At 34.4% G+C, this 17887-nt stretch overlaps 2 protein-coding genes across 2 annotated transcripts in view; both read right to left on the bottom strand.

Moving 5' to 3' along the window:
• Positions 1 to 14873, bottom strand: LOC106111409 (hybrid signal transduction histidine kinase L-like). Its single transcript, XM_013293489.1, has 18 exons — positions 14597 to 14873; positions 9533 to 9645; positions 9190 to 9264; positions 8848 to 8961; positions 7691 to 7840; positions 7283 to 7369; positions 6964 to 7153; positions 6724 to 6855; positions 6329 to 6370; positions 5871 to 5940; positions 5326 to 5471; positions 4433 to 5251; positions 4016 to 4221; positions 3241 to 3416; positions 2133 to 2288; positions 1676 to 1782; positions 1078 to 1385; positions 1 to 604 (listed from the first exon to the last, which is right to left on the bottom strand). The coding sequence occupies exons 2-18, from the start codon at positions 9563 to 9565 to the stop codon at positions 455 to 457; spliced, it is 2961 nt and encodes a 986-aa protein (XP_013148943.1). The 5' UTR covers positions 9566 to 9645; positions 14597 to 14873; the 3' UTR covers positions 1 to 454.
• LOC106111272 (protein pygopus-like) overlaps positions 9635 to 17887 on the bottom strand; it is a 27086-nt gene continuing 18833 nt past the window's right edge. Inside the window, exon 20 of the mRNA XM_013293298.1 lies at positions 9635 to 9645. Within this exon, the coding sequence (XP_013148752.1) occupies positions 9635 to 9645 (11 nt within the window). The remainder of the gene's footprint in view (positions 9646 to 17887) is intronic.

Here is a 17887-nt window from a genome sequence, read left to right on the forward strand (position 1 = left end):
TAATAATTCCTCAATTTTAATAATGTTCATTGATAATGGCTCAATAAGGTACAAAATGGAACCGCATTATTGGCATTTCATTTATATATACAAAAAATAATTTCATTTTAACAGGGATATGAGACTAAGTTATAATACAACGAATATACATATATTTTGTGAAACGAAACATTACTAAGATATTTGAGACGCGGTCACCGCGGGCCGCGTCCGGTCGACATTGCGAAGACATAAAAAAATAAAGAAAAAATCAACATCTTTTTAAATAAAACAAATAGGTTAATTTATTTTACAAATTCCTTTTTGTTATCATATTTCTCTCGTTTAAAATATGCTCTCTTATTACAAAGATTTATCGATCACGTCACCAACGGAAGAATAGAGATAAATTGTTTTAATTGATAGAAAATATAATATCCGCTGCGAGAGGGAGAGGGAGATGGGGCGAGGGCGGCTACTTGGCGTCGATGCACTCCGCGGGGTGTTGCGGCGCGGGCGGCGGCGCGAACCCCGGCGGGATGGGCATGCTGTACGCGCCCCACAGCTTGCCGCCGCCCCACTGCGCGCCCGCCGCGCTCCCGGCACCCCCCGCGCCCGCTGACATCTACACGCACAACACAACTTTAATTATACAAAAATTTAGCCACAATCAACACAATCTTTATAACTGGCAGAGGCCGCAATAACATGTTACAAGTGTTACCCTCACAGGTATTATTGGTATTGCCACGTCCACACATAAAATACTCCTCATGTGAGTCATTCCATTGACACTTCGTCTCATCCTTTTTTTAAAAAAAAAAAAGACAGGAAAGGGAATTTAGATTTAATAGGGGAAGTTACGCTTAGGAGGTAGAAATATAGGAAACGCTTCTACAAAGGCATCTATGGGCAATGACATCGCTACTTTTGGCGAACTCAAGTGGCCACTTACTCGTTTTAGTTTTTATGTTTAAAAAATGGCATTGTATAATTTACTTTTATTTCCGTAGTCTAAATATAACTAATTTTGAAGAATGTGGTGTTATTAGATTTCCTAAGCTATTAGGGAAGTAAACCAGTTTTATTTTAACAAACCTGGTGTTTGGAGATGCCGTTGGGCTGCACGTTGAGCTGGTTGAACCTTGCGAAGAGCTCCTGCTGTTGTGGTGTGAGGCCAGGCTGAGAGTGAGGCTGGGCGTGTGGCTGGGCATGAGGTGGGGGGTGGGGTTGGGCATGTGGTGGGGCGTGGGGCTGGGGGTGAGACTGGGAGTGGGGCTGGGCGTGAGGCTGCGGGTGTGGCTGGGCGTGGCCCTGCTTGCCGAAGCTGACTGAGGTGGACATTATCGCGGGGTCCATCTGCGTCCAATCCGAGAACACGTTCTGTGTGCTGTTCGAGTTGTAACCTGCAATATTTTATATTGGATTTGTGAGTGGATTTCTTATTAATCACATGTTTTTCTGTAAAGAGTATGTATTTTTAAGAGTAATGCTATATATGCCCTGCAAGTGACAGAGCTTCAAAGTAGTAAGGTAGCCAGACCATTTGCAATGTAATAAATTAACCACTATTCAGAATAATTATGAGATTTTTCTACTCTACTATAGGAAACATTTAATTTTATGATCATTTTCAATTCCTATTGTGTTTTAGATATCTAATTTGATGCATACTTCTAGTTGTATTTGCGTTTACCTTGGTGCTGCTGGTGGTGGGGCGGCACGCCCATACCGAATGCGTTAAGGTGTCCGAAGCCGGGGGGCGGTGCGATGCGCGCGCGATGTACACGCTCCATATTGTCTCTGCAATACATTATATGTTATATTACATGAATACAGCATATTATCGACCAAATAAGTACATTTTGATAGGTTTTTCTCAACGTAACAGCCCCTTAGACAAATTGATTTTCGATTGACGATATCGCTTAGTGACTTATTAAAAGTTAAGGCGGGAATACACATGCCAGTAGCTGGTATACTAGTACGCCAGCTACTGGCATAGTCATGTAAAGTTGAACGTACTAGCATATTTAATTTTGTGACATAACTGTCTGTCGTCAGATATATGTTTTTGACATTTCGATCAGTTTTATTTAGGGGTTAATTATTTCTCTGATGCTACTGTACATCAGATGTTTGTGAATGCGTACCCGCTAGAGATGGTGTTGAGCATCATTTCAGTTTCCATCATCTCTGCTAGCGCTTTCTGCGTCTCCTTGAAGGGGTCGAAGTCGAGGTCATCATCGCCGTCGCCCGCCGCACGACCTCCGCAGTTCTCACCCGCAGCGCCGCGCAAAGAGCTCATCCTGTAGTACAAATTAAACTACATTTAAATATGTAACAGCGTTTTTAGTGATAAGGTAACGCTTGGCACCTTCGTAAACAAAACAAATCTGTAATTTTGGCTTAAAAATAACTTATGCAATACATTTTCATAGAGGTTCGCAATGCTGACTTACAACGTTATATTGCGTAAGCAACTTAGTGACTAAAATCACAGGGTTGCGTTGTCTTGTGTATGATGGCGAATGTAAGCGCTACTGCTGAAGCGATGTGTGAAAAATTCGTTTCAATATTCGGCCGATGATTAATTAACATCGTAAAATAAGGTCAGTTTATTTAATATAATTATATTTTAACAGAAATGTGTGAATTGAGATTTTAGATTTTTTTTTTATTATAAATGTGAAATTCATATTTTAAAAGCCAGTATGTTTGTGTAACATTCTTATTATTATGTACGTTTTTTATGTTTATTCATCATGTTGGTGTTCTTAAGAGTGTCTGATAAAATTAAATAAACTCTTTAATGTATTTAATGAATAGATAAATAAATTGTCAAATGTTTTCAAACTAATTTATCTTATTTAGACAAACTATAATCGCAAAAGGAGTCCGGCAGCCGTAGGATGGTGACTCGCGGCGCGGACAAGCTGGCTCCAGTGGCGCACCGACTGGCCAAGACCGATAAATCTACGCACGTCATGGGGCCCGCCGTCTACAACCGGCTGCCGGACCACGTCACAGCGGCTACCAGCCTCGCGTCATTTAAAAATAAATTTAAGTCATGGCTAATATAAACGCCTTCTATAGTGCCGAAGAATTTTTCCTACCATGATTGTTTTATGTACACAATTTTTATTTGGAATATTTGTAAAGATTTTTATTTTTCAACATAATGACTTGTAATTCTCTTACCAATAAAATATTTGTATTTGCATTTCATCTAAATTAGTAAAAGTTAGTATTCGAACGCACCTTTGCTTGTGTTCCATCTCCAGCCGCTCTGCACTGAGCATGTTGTGCGGGTAGTGCGGCGCGGCGAGCGCGTACCGCCGCTCCTCCGCCTCCCGCGACATCTGCCGCAGCTGCTGCGCCTTGTGGAAGTCCGTGAAGAACTTGTCCATGTTCTCCGCCAAGTAGCGTCCTTCGCTCTGTACACCACATTGGAAACATAAAAATTACTTCATTACTAGCTTTCGCCCGTGACTCCGCCCGGGTAGCATTAAAAAACAAAAGTGTAGCCTATGTACTCTTCCAGACTGTCAGTTACGTATACACCAAATTTTATCGAGATCCGTTTAGGCTACAAACTCTAACAAACATCCATCCATCTTAACTTTCGCATTTATAACATTAGTAAGAAAGTAAAATTAATATTTCCCAGGAACTTTCAGACACATTTTATTCTTAACTAACAGTAACTTTGCTACATTTGATACACTCATAATCTTCAGCCAGTATCTGAATTGTTATAAATCAAAACTCCTTTTAAATCCACAACATTATATGTGGGCCTAGTATGACTCCTTGGGGAATACCATCATTATTCATGAAAATTTAGAAATAAAATCACAATAATAAAATCTATTGACGTTTTTGCAATTAAATACAATTACCTAGTATAATAAATAATATTAAAACAAAAACATGGCCTATTATTTAATACAATTCCGTGATAGAAACTATCAAAGGCTTTTCTAAAATCCATAATCGCTTCAAGTATAATCTAGAAAACTGTATCATTACTTACCGCAGATTGTGGCGTATCAAATCCATTGACGAGGTTATTCTGCGGCATCTGTTGCTGGTTCTGCAACATCTGCTGGTGCTGCAGCATGTAGTTGTTCACGGAGTTATTCGATAGAGAGTTAGATATTGAATTGCCGCTGCCCATTGAGTTGTCTATACGCATACCGAACGGTGGAAGCATATTGTGATTTTGATGGAAATTAGCACCTGGAAGATACAAGATACTTAAATACGTCAAATTTAAATAAACACAATAAATACAAAATTACTTGACTTTTTGAATATTCTTTAGTATAATGGTGGGTAAGTGAACCATTATCCTTTTTAAAAACTAAATATCAGTCATAGCTGAATTCGATTCAAAGCTAAAATTGATATATTTCAATATAAGAGCTATAATTCCAAAATAATACTTTACCTAATAATTCACTAGCAGTCTCGAGTCCTATACTAGAGGTGGGCATATAATGTTTTTGTTCAACCATTGCATTATGCCGGGCCAATATTTCATTTCTCATGAGCATTTCATTATGGTTCCTCTGTTCGTGGAGCATCATTTCATTCTGTTCCATGATACCGTGGTTAATTTGGCTAATTTGTCTGTCATTACCTAAATAGTTAACCTCCCTGTCTAATAACCCATAGCCATTAGCTAGAGGTGACTTCATATTGTGTGCTAGTATGTGATTATTATCGACTAGTCCTGCGAGCATTTCTCTATGAGTTTGCATCATTACTACAACATTATTAGCATCATTTAGAAGGTTATGTGTATTATCATCGTCTAAGAGACTGTGATCACTGTTGTCTAATAAATCATGGTTTTCTAACAGGCTATGTCTGTCAGATTCTAATTCGTCTAGTTCGTTTGTGAGGTAACTTTGTTGTGTATCACTTTCGAACACTGAACTGTGGTTTTCTGTGCTATTGAATACTTGTGTACTTTCCGCTGGCTCTTCTGTTACTTCTTGACTAATGCTATTGCTGTTACTGCTGCTGGTACTGTTGCTGTTGCTGTTGCTGTTGCTGTTGCTGTTGCTATTGCTATTGTTATTGTTCTTTTGTTTGTTTTTGTTTTCTGATTTACTCTTCTTGCTTTGGCCGTTTGTCATTTCTTTGTGGGTTCTGTTCGTTTTTGTTTCCGTGTGATTTTCTTTGTTGTGTTTCGTTTGAGACTGTTGTATTTGTTGCTGTGTCGGACTGGATGATTCTGACGTGCCGTTTTCTTGTAATTTAACTGGAATACAAGATAATAGGAATTAAAAAAAACTTCTATGTTAATATTTGAAGATTTTCTGATGTGTGTGTTACCTGTAGAATGGTGTGGTTTGGGGCTGGTCTGTTTGCGGGCGGGGCTGTCTGCGGGAGGGGAGGAGCCGAGGCTCGGCCACGCCTCTTTGCTGTTGCCGTTGCTGCCGTACTCTTTACCATTACTATTTGCCGTTTCTTTTTTCGATCTGGAACGAACGAGATCGAGTATGTATTTCATGTTTCTGGTATTTCGTAGTCATTTATAAAAATAGGTTTATTTACCGCTTTCTTGTACTATATGTTTATAATTTTTATTCACATTTAATAGTAATCCTATTGATAATTTCTTAATTGATATTTGTAATTTCAATACACAGGATTAAATCTTACAAAGAGATATAACATACATATTGCGGGGTTTCCATCTATAAAATATATAACACAATTGTGCATACAATGCCAGTTCACAACAGTAATATAATTCTGCAATCGCCTTATGTACTACATAATATAATCCTATTATAAAATGGTAACACTTTTGTAATAAATCTTTTAAGTATTTGCACCATTTATCGCGTCATATTACCATCCGTTACAATACTTACTTAGACGTAGTGACTATGTTTATATTTGACGATGTGACCATCGGTGTCGGTGTTGTGTTTGACGGATTACCTACAAAAAAAGAAAAATATTACTTTCTTATTAATATGGGAATTATCTTTTTTTTTAAATTTATCTGCAATAGTCTTTAAAACTTTAAGAAAATGCGAGGAAAGATTATTTTTTTAGAATGTTTTCTCCATCGAAAAACTTCTAATTTTAAAGAAGATAGAGTGTCTTTTAAAAGTAGAAGTAGTAAGACTGCAACCAAGGGATTGTGGTGGTCTGCAATTCTGATTTTACAGCGCTCAACAATAGACCCAATTTCCTACTGGATGGTGTTCATTTTTAAACCTAATGCACCTATGAATTTCTAATGAACCAGAGGGCATTGGAGTTGGTCTAATTGGATCTGTTGTAATCATCTTTGATATTTATTTTTATGTAACAAAAAACTTACCATCTTTAGAACTGCCTTTTTCTGCATTCGTACTAGAATTACCTGAAAGATTTCCATAATAAAATCAAATCCATTGTTTTAACCAGCTTCAATTACACATTCCTATTTATTATAATAAGTAACAAATCTACACACGAACCTTAACGATGTTACAAGGCACAGCGCTAATAAAAAGTCCCCTTTATTACACTTGGAAGTGTGATCTGTGGTGACAAGTTTAATGATACTAGAATGTCATGTGGTGAGCGAGTCGTAGTAAGTGCGTCGTGTGTAGTGTGGTGAGCGTGTCGTGTGATAAGAGCGTCATATGGTGACCGCGTTACGTGGTCCGTAAGTGTGTATGAGTCGTGTGGTAAGTACTTTTTGTGGTGAGTGGGTCGTGTGGTGAGCGCTACCTGTGCTATGGCAGTTCTTGTCGTCGGGCTTGTCGCGCTGCGCCTGCAACAGCTGGTTGTGCAGCCGCCGCTCGTACACCTGGTGCAGGCCCGCGTGCATCTCCTCCTTAGTGAACGATGCGTTTGGATCACCTGAAACATGTCACATAAACTATAAAATTAAAATACAACATGTAATTTCTACCCACATTCATTTATTTATTTATACTCTTAAATGAAGATAAAAAATAGCAAACTGACCTAGTTCGTGTAAATACATGCAGTCTGACTTGGGGCAGGGCTGGTTCTTCATGAAGTTGGCGCAGTACTTGGTGGTGCCGAGCGAGCCCTTCAGCACGCGCCCGTCCAGCGTCACGTTGTTCACGCCCTGGATGGCCCGCAGCGCGTCCGCTGACGTCACGTACGTCACGTACGCAGACGCCGACGGACCCTGCAAGAACAACCATATAACACTCATTGACATACATTTTTGTGCCTAAAACGATTACTCTTTGCCACTTTTGTACTCAATGTTTAATCTATGAGAAATATATTTTTATCCTATGTCAGCAATACTCACCTGTGAGCCTGCATATGCTGTACTTTGGTTTATAACTACTTTGTGTATTTTTCCATATTTGCCAAAGTACTCTTGCCGCTTTAGAATCTGAAATAAAAAACACATTATCCATACTAACTCATACAAGGATAAAAATTATTTTACACATTCACAAAACATAAATAATGACGAAAATTATATATAGTCTACTATGAAGCCATTTTTTATATTTTTGGGATTTTAATCAAGTAATTTTTGTAATTGATCATTTCTATCTACGTGCTAGATTTAACCTGAAATTACATACTTATAGCTAATGTGTAGGTTAGTGTGTACGAGTGGGTAGAATGGAGGAGCGGGTAGAATGTAGTGGGTAGTGTAGGAGCGGGTAGAAGGTATAAGCTAGTGGGCAGTAGACAGTGTAGTTACCTCTGGGTCCGCGAGCCGCACCGGCAGTCCGACGACGAACACGAGGTTGTTCTGCACGACGCGCACGTTGGCGAGCGCGCGCCGCGACTCCAGCGTCTTGTTGCGTCGCTTCTGCTCGCGCGCCTTCTTCTCCGTCTTTATTGCGGCCACCTGCATCACGACCACGCTCACCATATTCACAATTACCAACAATAGCCGTTGATATAACGAACCAGTTGATTTGATCAACTGTTTACCAGTCATATGACTATTGTTTAGATTAATCATCGACCTTAGAGGCAACAAAAATTGTTCTCCAATGAAATGTATGAAAAACCCAAACTAGGAATATAAAAGTACTTTTTTCTGCAATATTTGGATGGTTTTTCTATTACTGGTCAGGCTTTACTTTAAGATAAGATAAGCCTTTATTCTCTGACAATTTTTTTTTACATAGATTTAACTCTTAAATATGATATACAGAAAAATAAAAGTATTAAAATTAAAATTAAGAAATAACCTACCTATATTTTTATATAGTTAGGTTATTCCTTATTTTAATCAATAATTTTCCTTATATATTTTAATCAACAATTTTCCTTATCCAAGAAAATTCTATTGAATGAGGAAATGATATATTAAAAGAATTAATTCAGGGGCAACTGAAATTCTGTTTTAAATTACATGAAACAGGACTTTGTAGCTGCATCGACGTTCATTACATCGTTACTAATAGTGATCTGTATAAATGGATAGGCGATTGCTTGAAAATTACACCTTTGAGCTGTTCCGACATAAAAGCGCCTGTAGATGTTGACAATAAATTGTATTATTACTTAAAATCCTCACCACCGCTACCAAACTGATACAAAATATCACGTGTTATAGCCTGTCCATTTATAGAGACCAGCGGCAACTACCATCTTCCATTATTTCAAGGTCAGCGCCTTATACGAAGCGAAACATGTATGTATGTATTTTCAGACAACTTATTTAATTGATACTGTCGCTTTTAACTCAGAGCAATACTTCTCGTCAAGACTCAAGTTACGCGCCAATCTCTCCATACTTCTAGTGACATTGACAGCTGTCAGCTAGGGACGTGACGTTTATGCCGATAATCTAGAGTTGCGCCAATTCTATAGCACGGTACTAATTTTGTTTCTAACAGTATGTACCTGCTCTTGACTGAGTGGAGTGAAGTCTGCGGGGTTCTCCGGGTACGCCTTGCGACACGCCGGACACAGGCCGTTCTCGCCTTCCCGGATACGGTTCCAGCAAAACCGGCATATCTGGAATTTAAATAAAACATATACTGCAAATTGTTATTTTATGTAAACAGCTTGAAATAACTGTATTTTATACATGATTCTTAATGGGTCAGCTTTGCAGAGTTTGAGGAGTTAGAGGATTTTCCATAGTTTTAAAGTCATTTAAACTCCATAAAGCCGTTGATCCTTTCGATAAGAATCACCCTGTATATGTTCTATTCTACTTTGACTGTATAGTAAAAGAGTTACTTGGTATCCACATGTGCACGGGTAGAAGTGGAGATCGTCCACCTCCAGGGGTTCCATACACAGGGGACATTCCACCTGAAAATAACAAATAAGATACCTTCAATACATTTAACAAACAAAATAAAAGCTTATATCTATATTCATAAAAACCTTAAAGGACATTGCCCTATACTATGTTGTTCTATTTTTATGCACATTTTGATAATTTTGACTATGTTTATGCATACCGGCTTCAACGTATAGTGTGATATAATAACATATAGTGTGACATTGATATATATTTATATGAATATTCTTTGCCACCAAAGAAGCTGAGATGAATAGGTAATAATAAATATGTCACCTGCTCCTCTCCACTCTGATTCAGTACTGACATCCTAGCCCCAGCAGCCAATAGTTCAGTCGCCTCCACCTTACACTAATGTCAGCTTACGCTACACAAGTATCAACTGCAACCTGCAAACAAACATGTTTATCGTATATGAAGACTCACATATACTAGTTTTCGCGCGAGACTTTACGTGGCATAAAATGAGAACAAAAATTAGTAGCATTATTCCATGTATGTTCACCATTTTTGCCAAGTTTTTTTCAATATCTGTTAAGCCATTTTGGAGATATGCAAACATCCATCCATCCAAACTATCACATTTAAAATACATATTAGTATAATTAGAAGATTGACACTGAGAATAATTTAAATCTATAAAATTAAAACTATTACTTATTTTTTGTTAATAATAAAAATGATTTACAAGTGTGAAGTTATAACTTTATGTCGAAACCGTTATATAAAACGTCAAACTTTATTTCATATTGCTCAAAATAATTACAGGTAAGGAATTAAAATCCAACAAAGTTACTCAATACCAAAGGGCTTCCCCATTGTGAATACGTCGTTCATTGACGTCACGTTTTCGCAACACTAACAATATAATAATTCAATCGATTTATTTAATCTATCGAATCTTAGTAAATATAAAAACATCATTTTATAATCAATCTTAATTATCTACAACATTCGAGAATGCACCAAAATATTCCAAACTAGCTGTTGCTCACGACTTTTTGTGCACGAAATTAAAAAACATAGCCTATGGCACTCACTAACGTAGCTTTTTAGTGGCAAAATAATTTTTAAAACAGGCCTTAATTTTTGTTTTGTTTTAATAATTACATATTTTTCATAATAATACGCGAGAAAAGAATTCTCTACCGGAATCGAACCTAGGACACCGACTACCCTTTAACCGCTGTACTGTAATATTGTAAAAATTTGCTAAATATAAAAGAATTTCGCAACAAGTGAATGGATGCTACGTATACGACACACATCTTGTATTATCGTGGCTATGATGAGTATTACGTAAGCAACCATTAGAAAGGCGACAGCTAAGGGGTCATCACTTACTTTTTTTTAACACATAAAACAAAACAATATATGAAAGTTTATTTTTCTGTTTTTTTTTTTTACAAAATGTTTAATAAAATAGTATGCATACATAACAGTATACTAAATCATATTAAAACCAACACAACGAAAGGACCTAATAATAAAAAAAAATGTTATTTAACATTTAAAATATGAAAAAAACAACACAAAATCACTTAATTTGTCATACAGGAAAATTTGAATTGCTGACTGTGCACTTATAATCCGAAAAATGTCTTGATTTACCTATTTTTAGAGAGAATAAAGCACGACCACAACCTCACCTAATGTGACAATGTAGACGGTCATTGTTATTCATTTAGTCTTATTAATAATTCATTATTGATCCCTTCATCTCAAGTCTGTAGCAGTGACGCAAATATCTGAACAAATCTACATATGATAAATGCTACATTTCAGAATCCTTTATTTTTAATGTTTACAAATCTTTGTTATATACAGTTTGTCACATATATATACATTTTAATGTTTATTGAAGAATTACAAAAGAATTGTTAAGTAATTTTGGCATTACTCTTATTAAAAGTCGCCAACAATAAGAGTAATACCAAAATTATTGCAAGTGAATATTATATTACTCTTGCTTTAGCCTGCAAGTTCATCTGATGGAATTTAAAAAAACAAAAGTAGGTAGTCTACATATTCTTCCAGACTATAATCTATATCTATGCTTCATTTCATCCAGATCCATTCAGCTGTTTTAAGCTACAAACTCTAACAAACATCTAACTAAACTTTCGAATTTATAATATTAGTATAAAGGGTGATTTAATATAAGTAGATAGAAATGTAAATAGCAGATAAACAATGAAAATCATATATTTAAGACATATAGTGAAATAATAAAAAAAAAGGTAAATGCAAAGATAGCTGTGATACTAAGTTATGATTGTATAAAACAGTTAAAGTACACTTTGATCTTTAAATTAATTTTTAATTTATAAGGCTCTAAAGGGCTATCAGGAATCGAATCCTCGCTTTCTTTTTTTGATGAAAAGCTTTCCAATCATTGTACTATTACATTATTTATTTCCTGTATAGTAATGATAAGGTAAATGTGTGAATAATTCTATCCGATATGATAAACATTCTTATTATTACCTATACAAACATTTGTGATAAGATTTAAGCATAATTTTATACTGACATTGATAAATTCAATCTTTAGCACATATAAATCAGAGTCAATAGGTTGAAAACGTCCACTGAAGGCTGAATACTGAAACAAATCTATACTATTATAATAAAGCGTAAACACACACTTCTTTGTTGCCTAAGATGTCCGCAGTTACAGCATATTTTTGAATAATCCTTTTTTCAATAAAAAGCCCTACACTTACGTCACACTTTAGACTATATATTTTAACACCGTTAAACTTAGGGGGTAAATATTTTGGATAAAAACCCTAATGTGCGAAAGAGACCACAAGTTGCTGCCAACATCAAGAAAGCAAGGTTGCCATGGTTTGTCATATTGACATTTGCAATTGATAATTTGACACATGTAAACAATATAATGAATTTTTTATAATTTTATGCAGATGAAGCCGCACGGGAACAGTTAGCTTTTAATATTTACAATTTATAAATGCCATTTACAAACTGATAAATGTGAAAATGTTTATGGAATTTGGTGTTAAAGTGTATCCTTATTAATTAAATTGCACACATTTAAATGTTGTTTGTGACAATTAATGTACTATACAAAAATATATTGCAATAACTTTTTTCCTTAGTCTTGTGTCAAAGTAAATGATGATTTTTAAGGATAAATTAATAAAATAGCATGGATTATGTGGAGTTTATGATCACATGAACGAATTAATAAGAACATAGATGGCTACAGAGGTAAATAAAAGTATGGTTAGATTGTGCATAAGAGAATGCATAAGTAGGGGATGAATTCTGATCTCTGTTAGTGATGCATGGAGTACATACTGTGCCGACACCATGAAGGGGTAAGGGCAGATTGTTGGTGATGAACTATCCTATGAAAACAGTATAAAAGTTAAGAATTATTTTATACAATCTTCATGATATGGGTCAATGGTATAGAAAATTTGAAGTTTACATATTTCATTTCAACCATAGATAAATGGTAGTGTATTTTAGTGGTGTAATATTGGACAATAATTTGGTATTTTGAACTTCATTAAAATACCAATTTAATCAATATTTCACAACACAATAAATTTTAAATAACATGAAAGAAAATTTTGTACTTAATAAGCTTAGTTTTGGTATACTTTTGGTTGTTGTGAAATAAATAAAAGAAATAAAAAGAACCAAAGGTATTCTACAAATATTATAGTACCTACATTATATGTCAGTTATTTTAAATGCAAAAATAATGAAAATAAAACACTCTTAGGTTAATTTACAATATCTATAATACTAATATTAAAGATTTGTATTTCTCTATGTAATGAGTTAGCTAAAAAACGATTGGACTAATTTTACTAGTGCATACCATCCTTTGACCACATCTTCACTTTGGTCTAGGTGGGATCTTGGTCAAGCACTGGTGTATACATGATTAAAATTTTTTTTTACAAAATTCTGTCACTATTAGAAACCTACATTACCACTGAGTAAAACAGGCTATGTTTATTACTAGATATTTTAATTCCGCACAGATGAAATCACAAGCAAGCACTGTTATATTTTATGCTTCTTAAAACTAAAGATTACAAATAATTTTAAGTAAACTTTATATGAAAATAGATTACCTATCTTTACAGATTCCAATAAGATATCTAGGAAAAATTGGAATGCCTAGATAGGCATGCCAGATGCCAGTTTTGAATGATAATGCATTACAGAAAGATCTCTTATTTTATAGAGAGAAAAAATCATAGTGCAATTTTCAAAATGTTTAACAATGTGAACTCATAATGTAAATAACAAAGTATAAAGATTGTATGAAAGAGGATACTTGAAGTAGGGAGTGAATTAAATATGATGGCTGTAGTTTCGGCATAAGACATTTTGACTGTCCCATAATTGTCATATTTTAAGTACAGAAAAAAGAACCGAGTAATGTTGTGTATAATTTCAAAAGCAATTTAATAAGTCACTAAATATCAATATGTACTTAAATTGTTAGAATTACACATAAATTACTTTTATTTAACATTCTCGATTTCTATTTAGAAAATAGGTTATACTAACCAGGAACTATAATATAAATTTTTAACAATAAGTTATTAATTCATGTACAGAAAAATAATGTAAATACTAAGACATGAATACTATCTTATCCTTACTATTTTATATATCAATTAATTTTAACCTCATACCCATAAGATGTTCTGTAATGTTTTCTGTCAATATAAATCATTTGATTGTTTAATCAAGGTATTTCTTAGTAAGAAAGTTTCCTTGTAAGTGATTCATTGATAAATGTATGAAAAAAATCAATATTTTAATTTATATTAAAGAATTTATAGTAGGAAAAAAAACATAAAAACATATTTACTGATAACAAATTTGACTTATCTGTAAAGCCTAGTAGGAATTTATGTAATAGTAAACAGTGTTTTGTATATGTTAACAATAACTTTGTTATAAATGAATCTTTAACAATGACTCAACCCAGCTTTGACAAGTTCACGATTTGACATTTTATTGTCGAAAAACAATCCCTTCTTGGAGATTTAACGGGAATTTAAATAATCCCTACAGCCATCATCTGATTCACCATGACCAAAATAAAGATTAATACGTCTAAATTAAATTATTCCTGTTGATTTACATGACCGAAATCTAGCAAAATACTAGAAGCCAGCTGCCATCCAATAGAATATGTGGCAAAAGTCAAACTTTCATTTCGTACAAGGATGCACTAAAAATAATTATAAACAATCAAGGTACCATAAATTTGCTTTAAAAAAACTATAGTTTTCTAGATTCGTCACCTGATTCCATTTTAGGACAAAATAAATCGATGTTTACCTTACGTCTTCTCTCAGTGCAAATCTTTTTCTATTGCAGAATCGAGACTGCTAACCCTTCCGCTAGAGTCGAAGATTAATCCTTTCCAAAGGACCTACAATGCGGTTTACAATTCAATTTAAAGCAAAATGCAAAGCTGAAATAAATACAACTGTCCCGAAGATATTTTCTGCGAGTTACTATACATTTGTTTTATGAAATGGCCTAATCTTTTACAAGATTCCGTTCTGTGATTCCATAGACAAGACCATACTTTTTAATTTCGAAAAATTAGTGAATAAATTATACTTTTGTCAAGGTGAGCCAAAAAGCAATTTTCTTAATTTTTAAGTAACAATGACACATTATTTTACTACCGACTAGAATATTATAAAAGTATTTTTGTTACGTAATTTAAATCATAATTGTCAAAAGAGTTTGCAAAAGTACACGATTGTCAAAGATTTTAGATTTTACATCTGTATTATATATTTGCTCTATGGTTTTGCAGATTATGTCAATTGCATGAATAGTGAATACAGATAAAAAATGAAAGTCTATTATTTATTATTATATTAATACGACATTAGAGTTCGCTCCAATATATCAATAATACTTGACTATTATTTTTATTTCAAATGTAGAATTCAACTTGAGTGTAGCCTTCTGTTTTCCTTGTGTTAGCGGTCAAGTGTGCCCCTCTCTTAAGGTAGTGTTACACAAGCGCTCGATGGGGTCAACTTCTCTCGATGCGTTAGAACATAGGCTCAGCTAAAGATCACCCGTAACCACAGAACACTAGCCGTGGCTTTGACTTATCCTTTTCCTATATAAGAAGATTCCAAAGTGGATTCGGTGGAGAAGAGAACTCATAGGAAGGGGCTTTTCTTCTTTAAGATATTATTAGCTTTCTTAAATTTGGCATGGTGTAGTGCATATTTTTATTCATTAGTAAAATAGGTAATTAAAACATGAGTATACAAGCATATTATATATTTTTTTTTATAATAATTAAGAATAAATTCTTACATCACGAGTTATAAAATAAATACATTTATTGCCTTAAATTAAGTCCAAAAGTACTCTGTACAATTATTGTTAGCGATGTACAAACGAGAACGACGAGTAAAAAAATATTAAAAAAAAACAAAAAGTAAAAAAAGGGTCTTATCGTGAAGTAAATTAAGTTTCGACAACTATCCTCTGTGACAAATCTACGAACAACTTAACAAATTGTGTCGGAATTCACAACCAATAGTTTGCATCTTAATTTCATCTCTTATTCATATTACACAAACTATTTTTATATCATTGCTCTTCGCTTAACCTAAAACAAGAACCATTCTTTACCTTATATTATAATTACATTTAAATTAACACTATCTAATTCCTATCGGGTGTTTTCATATTGGACTCTTGTGCTGTTCTCGCGTTGCGCCCTTTTTAATCTCAAATAGATCATAACTACATTTTGAGCGGGAAACGACCGCGCGCTAGCGTTACATACAACCCGACACATACGTTTAGTTCAGACGGTTTTAACTGAACAGTTTACTTAGAACTGTACATGTATAGGCTTAACATTAACTGTACAGTTCAACTATCAGTTATAATGTTGCCTATAATCGTACAGTTTCAACTGAAGAGTTTAATTGTTTGGTTAAAACTGTCAAAATTAACCGTTTGTGGCGGGCTTTACGCGTCCTCACCTATAGGGTTTCAAATTGCTTTTAAACAAGGCATTTTTTTACATCGAAGGCCACTGTGACTCCACAATGTGCAATATCTTAAAATAGTTCCCCTATCCAACTACAAATAAAAAAACTGCTTTGCACTCGGAAATGATCGGCATCGTTACGGGTTCCGTATAGATAAATAAATTAAATAGAAACAGTTAAAAATATCACGAAACTAAATTCATGTGGCAAACAATATGGCAACAGATATTTAAGTACCTTTAATTTATTTAAAAGTAAGGCTACAAAAGAACTCGATCTGCGCTAATTTTAAATACGTAAATGAAAACGTAAATTTTCGCTTATTGTTGTAATTTAAGTGTTTACAAATGTATGGAAGACAGAAAAAACATTGCTATCAGATCAAATAAAAGTTATAAAAATTATAATTTACAGTTTAGCACAATAGTTCCAGGCATAGGCGTCGCCAACCGAACATCTAGGTTAGGTCTGGAGTAGCAGCTACCATTTTAGTGTTTTTCATATCTATTTTACATATTTCTTATCTTTCTGGCGACGCCCAGTTCCAGGTATAATACTGGCCACTAGCCAAATAAAATAAAAGAACCAATTTGACTACAAAATAATCTAAGACTAAAATGGACAAAAATATTGTTTATATAATAATTATGTACTTCTGTGTATTAAAAGTAACAAAATTGCGGACTCGACTGTTACGTCACACCGACGCGGCGTCGGGGCGTTTAATTTCAAAATTGACTAGATATTTGTGTGCATAGGAATCGTTATATAAAATAGCTAAGTTAAGGAACCAATACACTGAAATTCTGGCGAGCCTGTGTAAACGAAATATAAGATAAACTATAATTATTATTGCCATTAGCAAAAGTAACCTAACTGTACTTTAAATTATGTAAGAGTACACGAATAACACGTCTAAAAAAAATTATTTGTACAATTTGTACAAACGCATTTATATTTGCTAGAAAAACCATACTCAGTCAAGAAAACTAGTACAGGTCTAAAGTGAAAACGCTAACAAATAAAATGTATAATCATGACACTTTTTAAAAGATAAAAATGTAAAAATACGACTCACGCCTGTCACCAAGAGGGTTAGACAGTGTTTATGGACTTTTTTTGCATGATATATTCCCTTGCATTTATGTGCATATCACTCCCAACAGGAGCGTTTTACATAGCCCTTATTTAGTTAATCACAACAATTCTCTGATGACATTATATGGGCTCTTAATTGTGCTACCAACATTTACAGCATACATTTTGTTCATATTACTTCACTCATAAATTACGGCGAAGCGTACATAATTAATTTTGATCACATGCTCTTTCAAGCCACAATTTCATTCCCATGCAATTTACCTGCCATACATCACACTTTTAAATAGCCGCATTTCATTACAAAACTGTCGGGGGTAAAAAAATCACAATGTGCGGACAAAATAAAAATCACTAACAAAATTTGATCACTGGCGTAGAGAATTAAGTACAAAGGTTAATGAATATAAAACTTAGCAGGCCGTTAATAGATCCGTTATGAGGCGGCGCACCGGCTGCGCAATGACTGCACACTGGTTGCGCACCGACTGCGCAC

The sequence above is a fragment of the Papilio polytes genome, unplaced genomic scaffold (assembly GCF_000836215.1).
Source record: "Papilio polytes unplaced genomic scaffold, Ppol_1.0 DF824169.1, whole genome shotgun sequence".
Lineage (NCBI taxonomy): Eukaryota > Metazoa > Arthropoda > Insecta > Lepidoptera > Papilionidae > Papilio > Papilio polytes.

Bases quoted from the DNA above. Each gene is read 5' to 3' on its own strand.
- LOC106111409 (XM_013293489.1), bottom strand. From the start codon at position 9,565: ATGTCAGTACTGAATCAGAGTGGAGAGGAGCAG. The intron at 5,472-5,870 runs GTAAGTATTGTA...CGTTCGTTCCAG, and splicing joins AACATAGTCACTACGTCTAA to ATCGAAAAAAGAAACGGCAA. The intron at 1,783-2,132 runs GTACGCATTCAC...AATGTATTGCAG, and splicing joins CTCAACACCATCTCTAGCGG to AGACAATATGGAGCGTGTAC.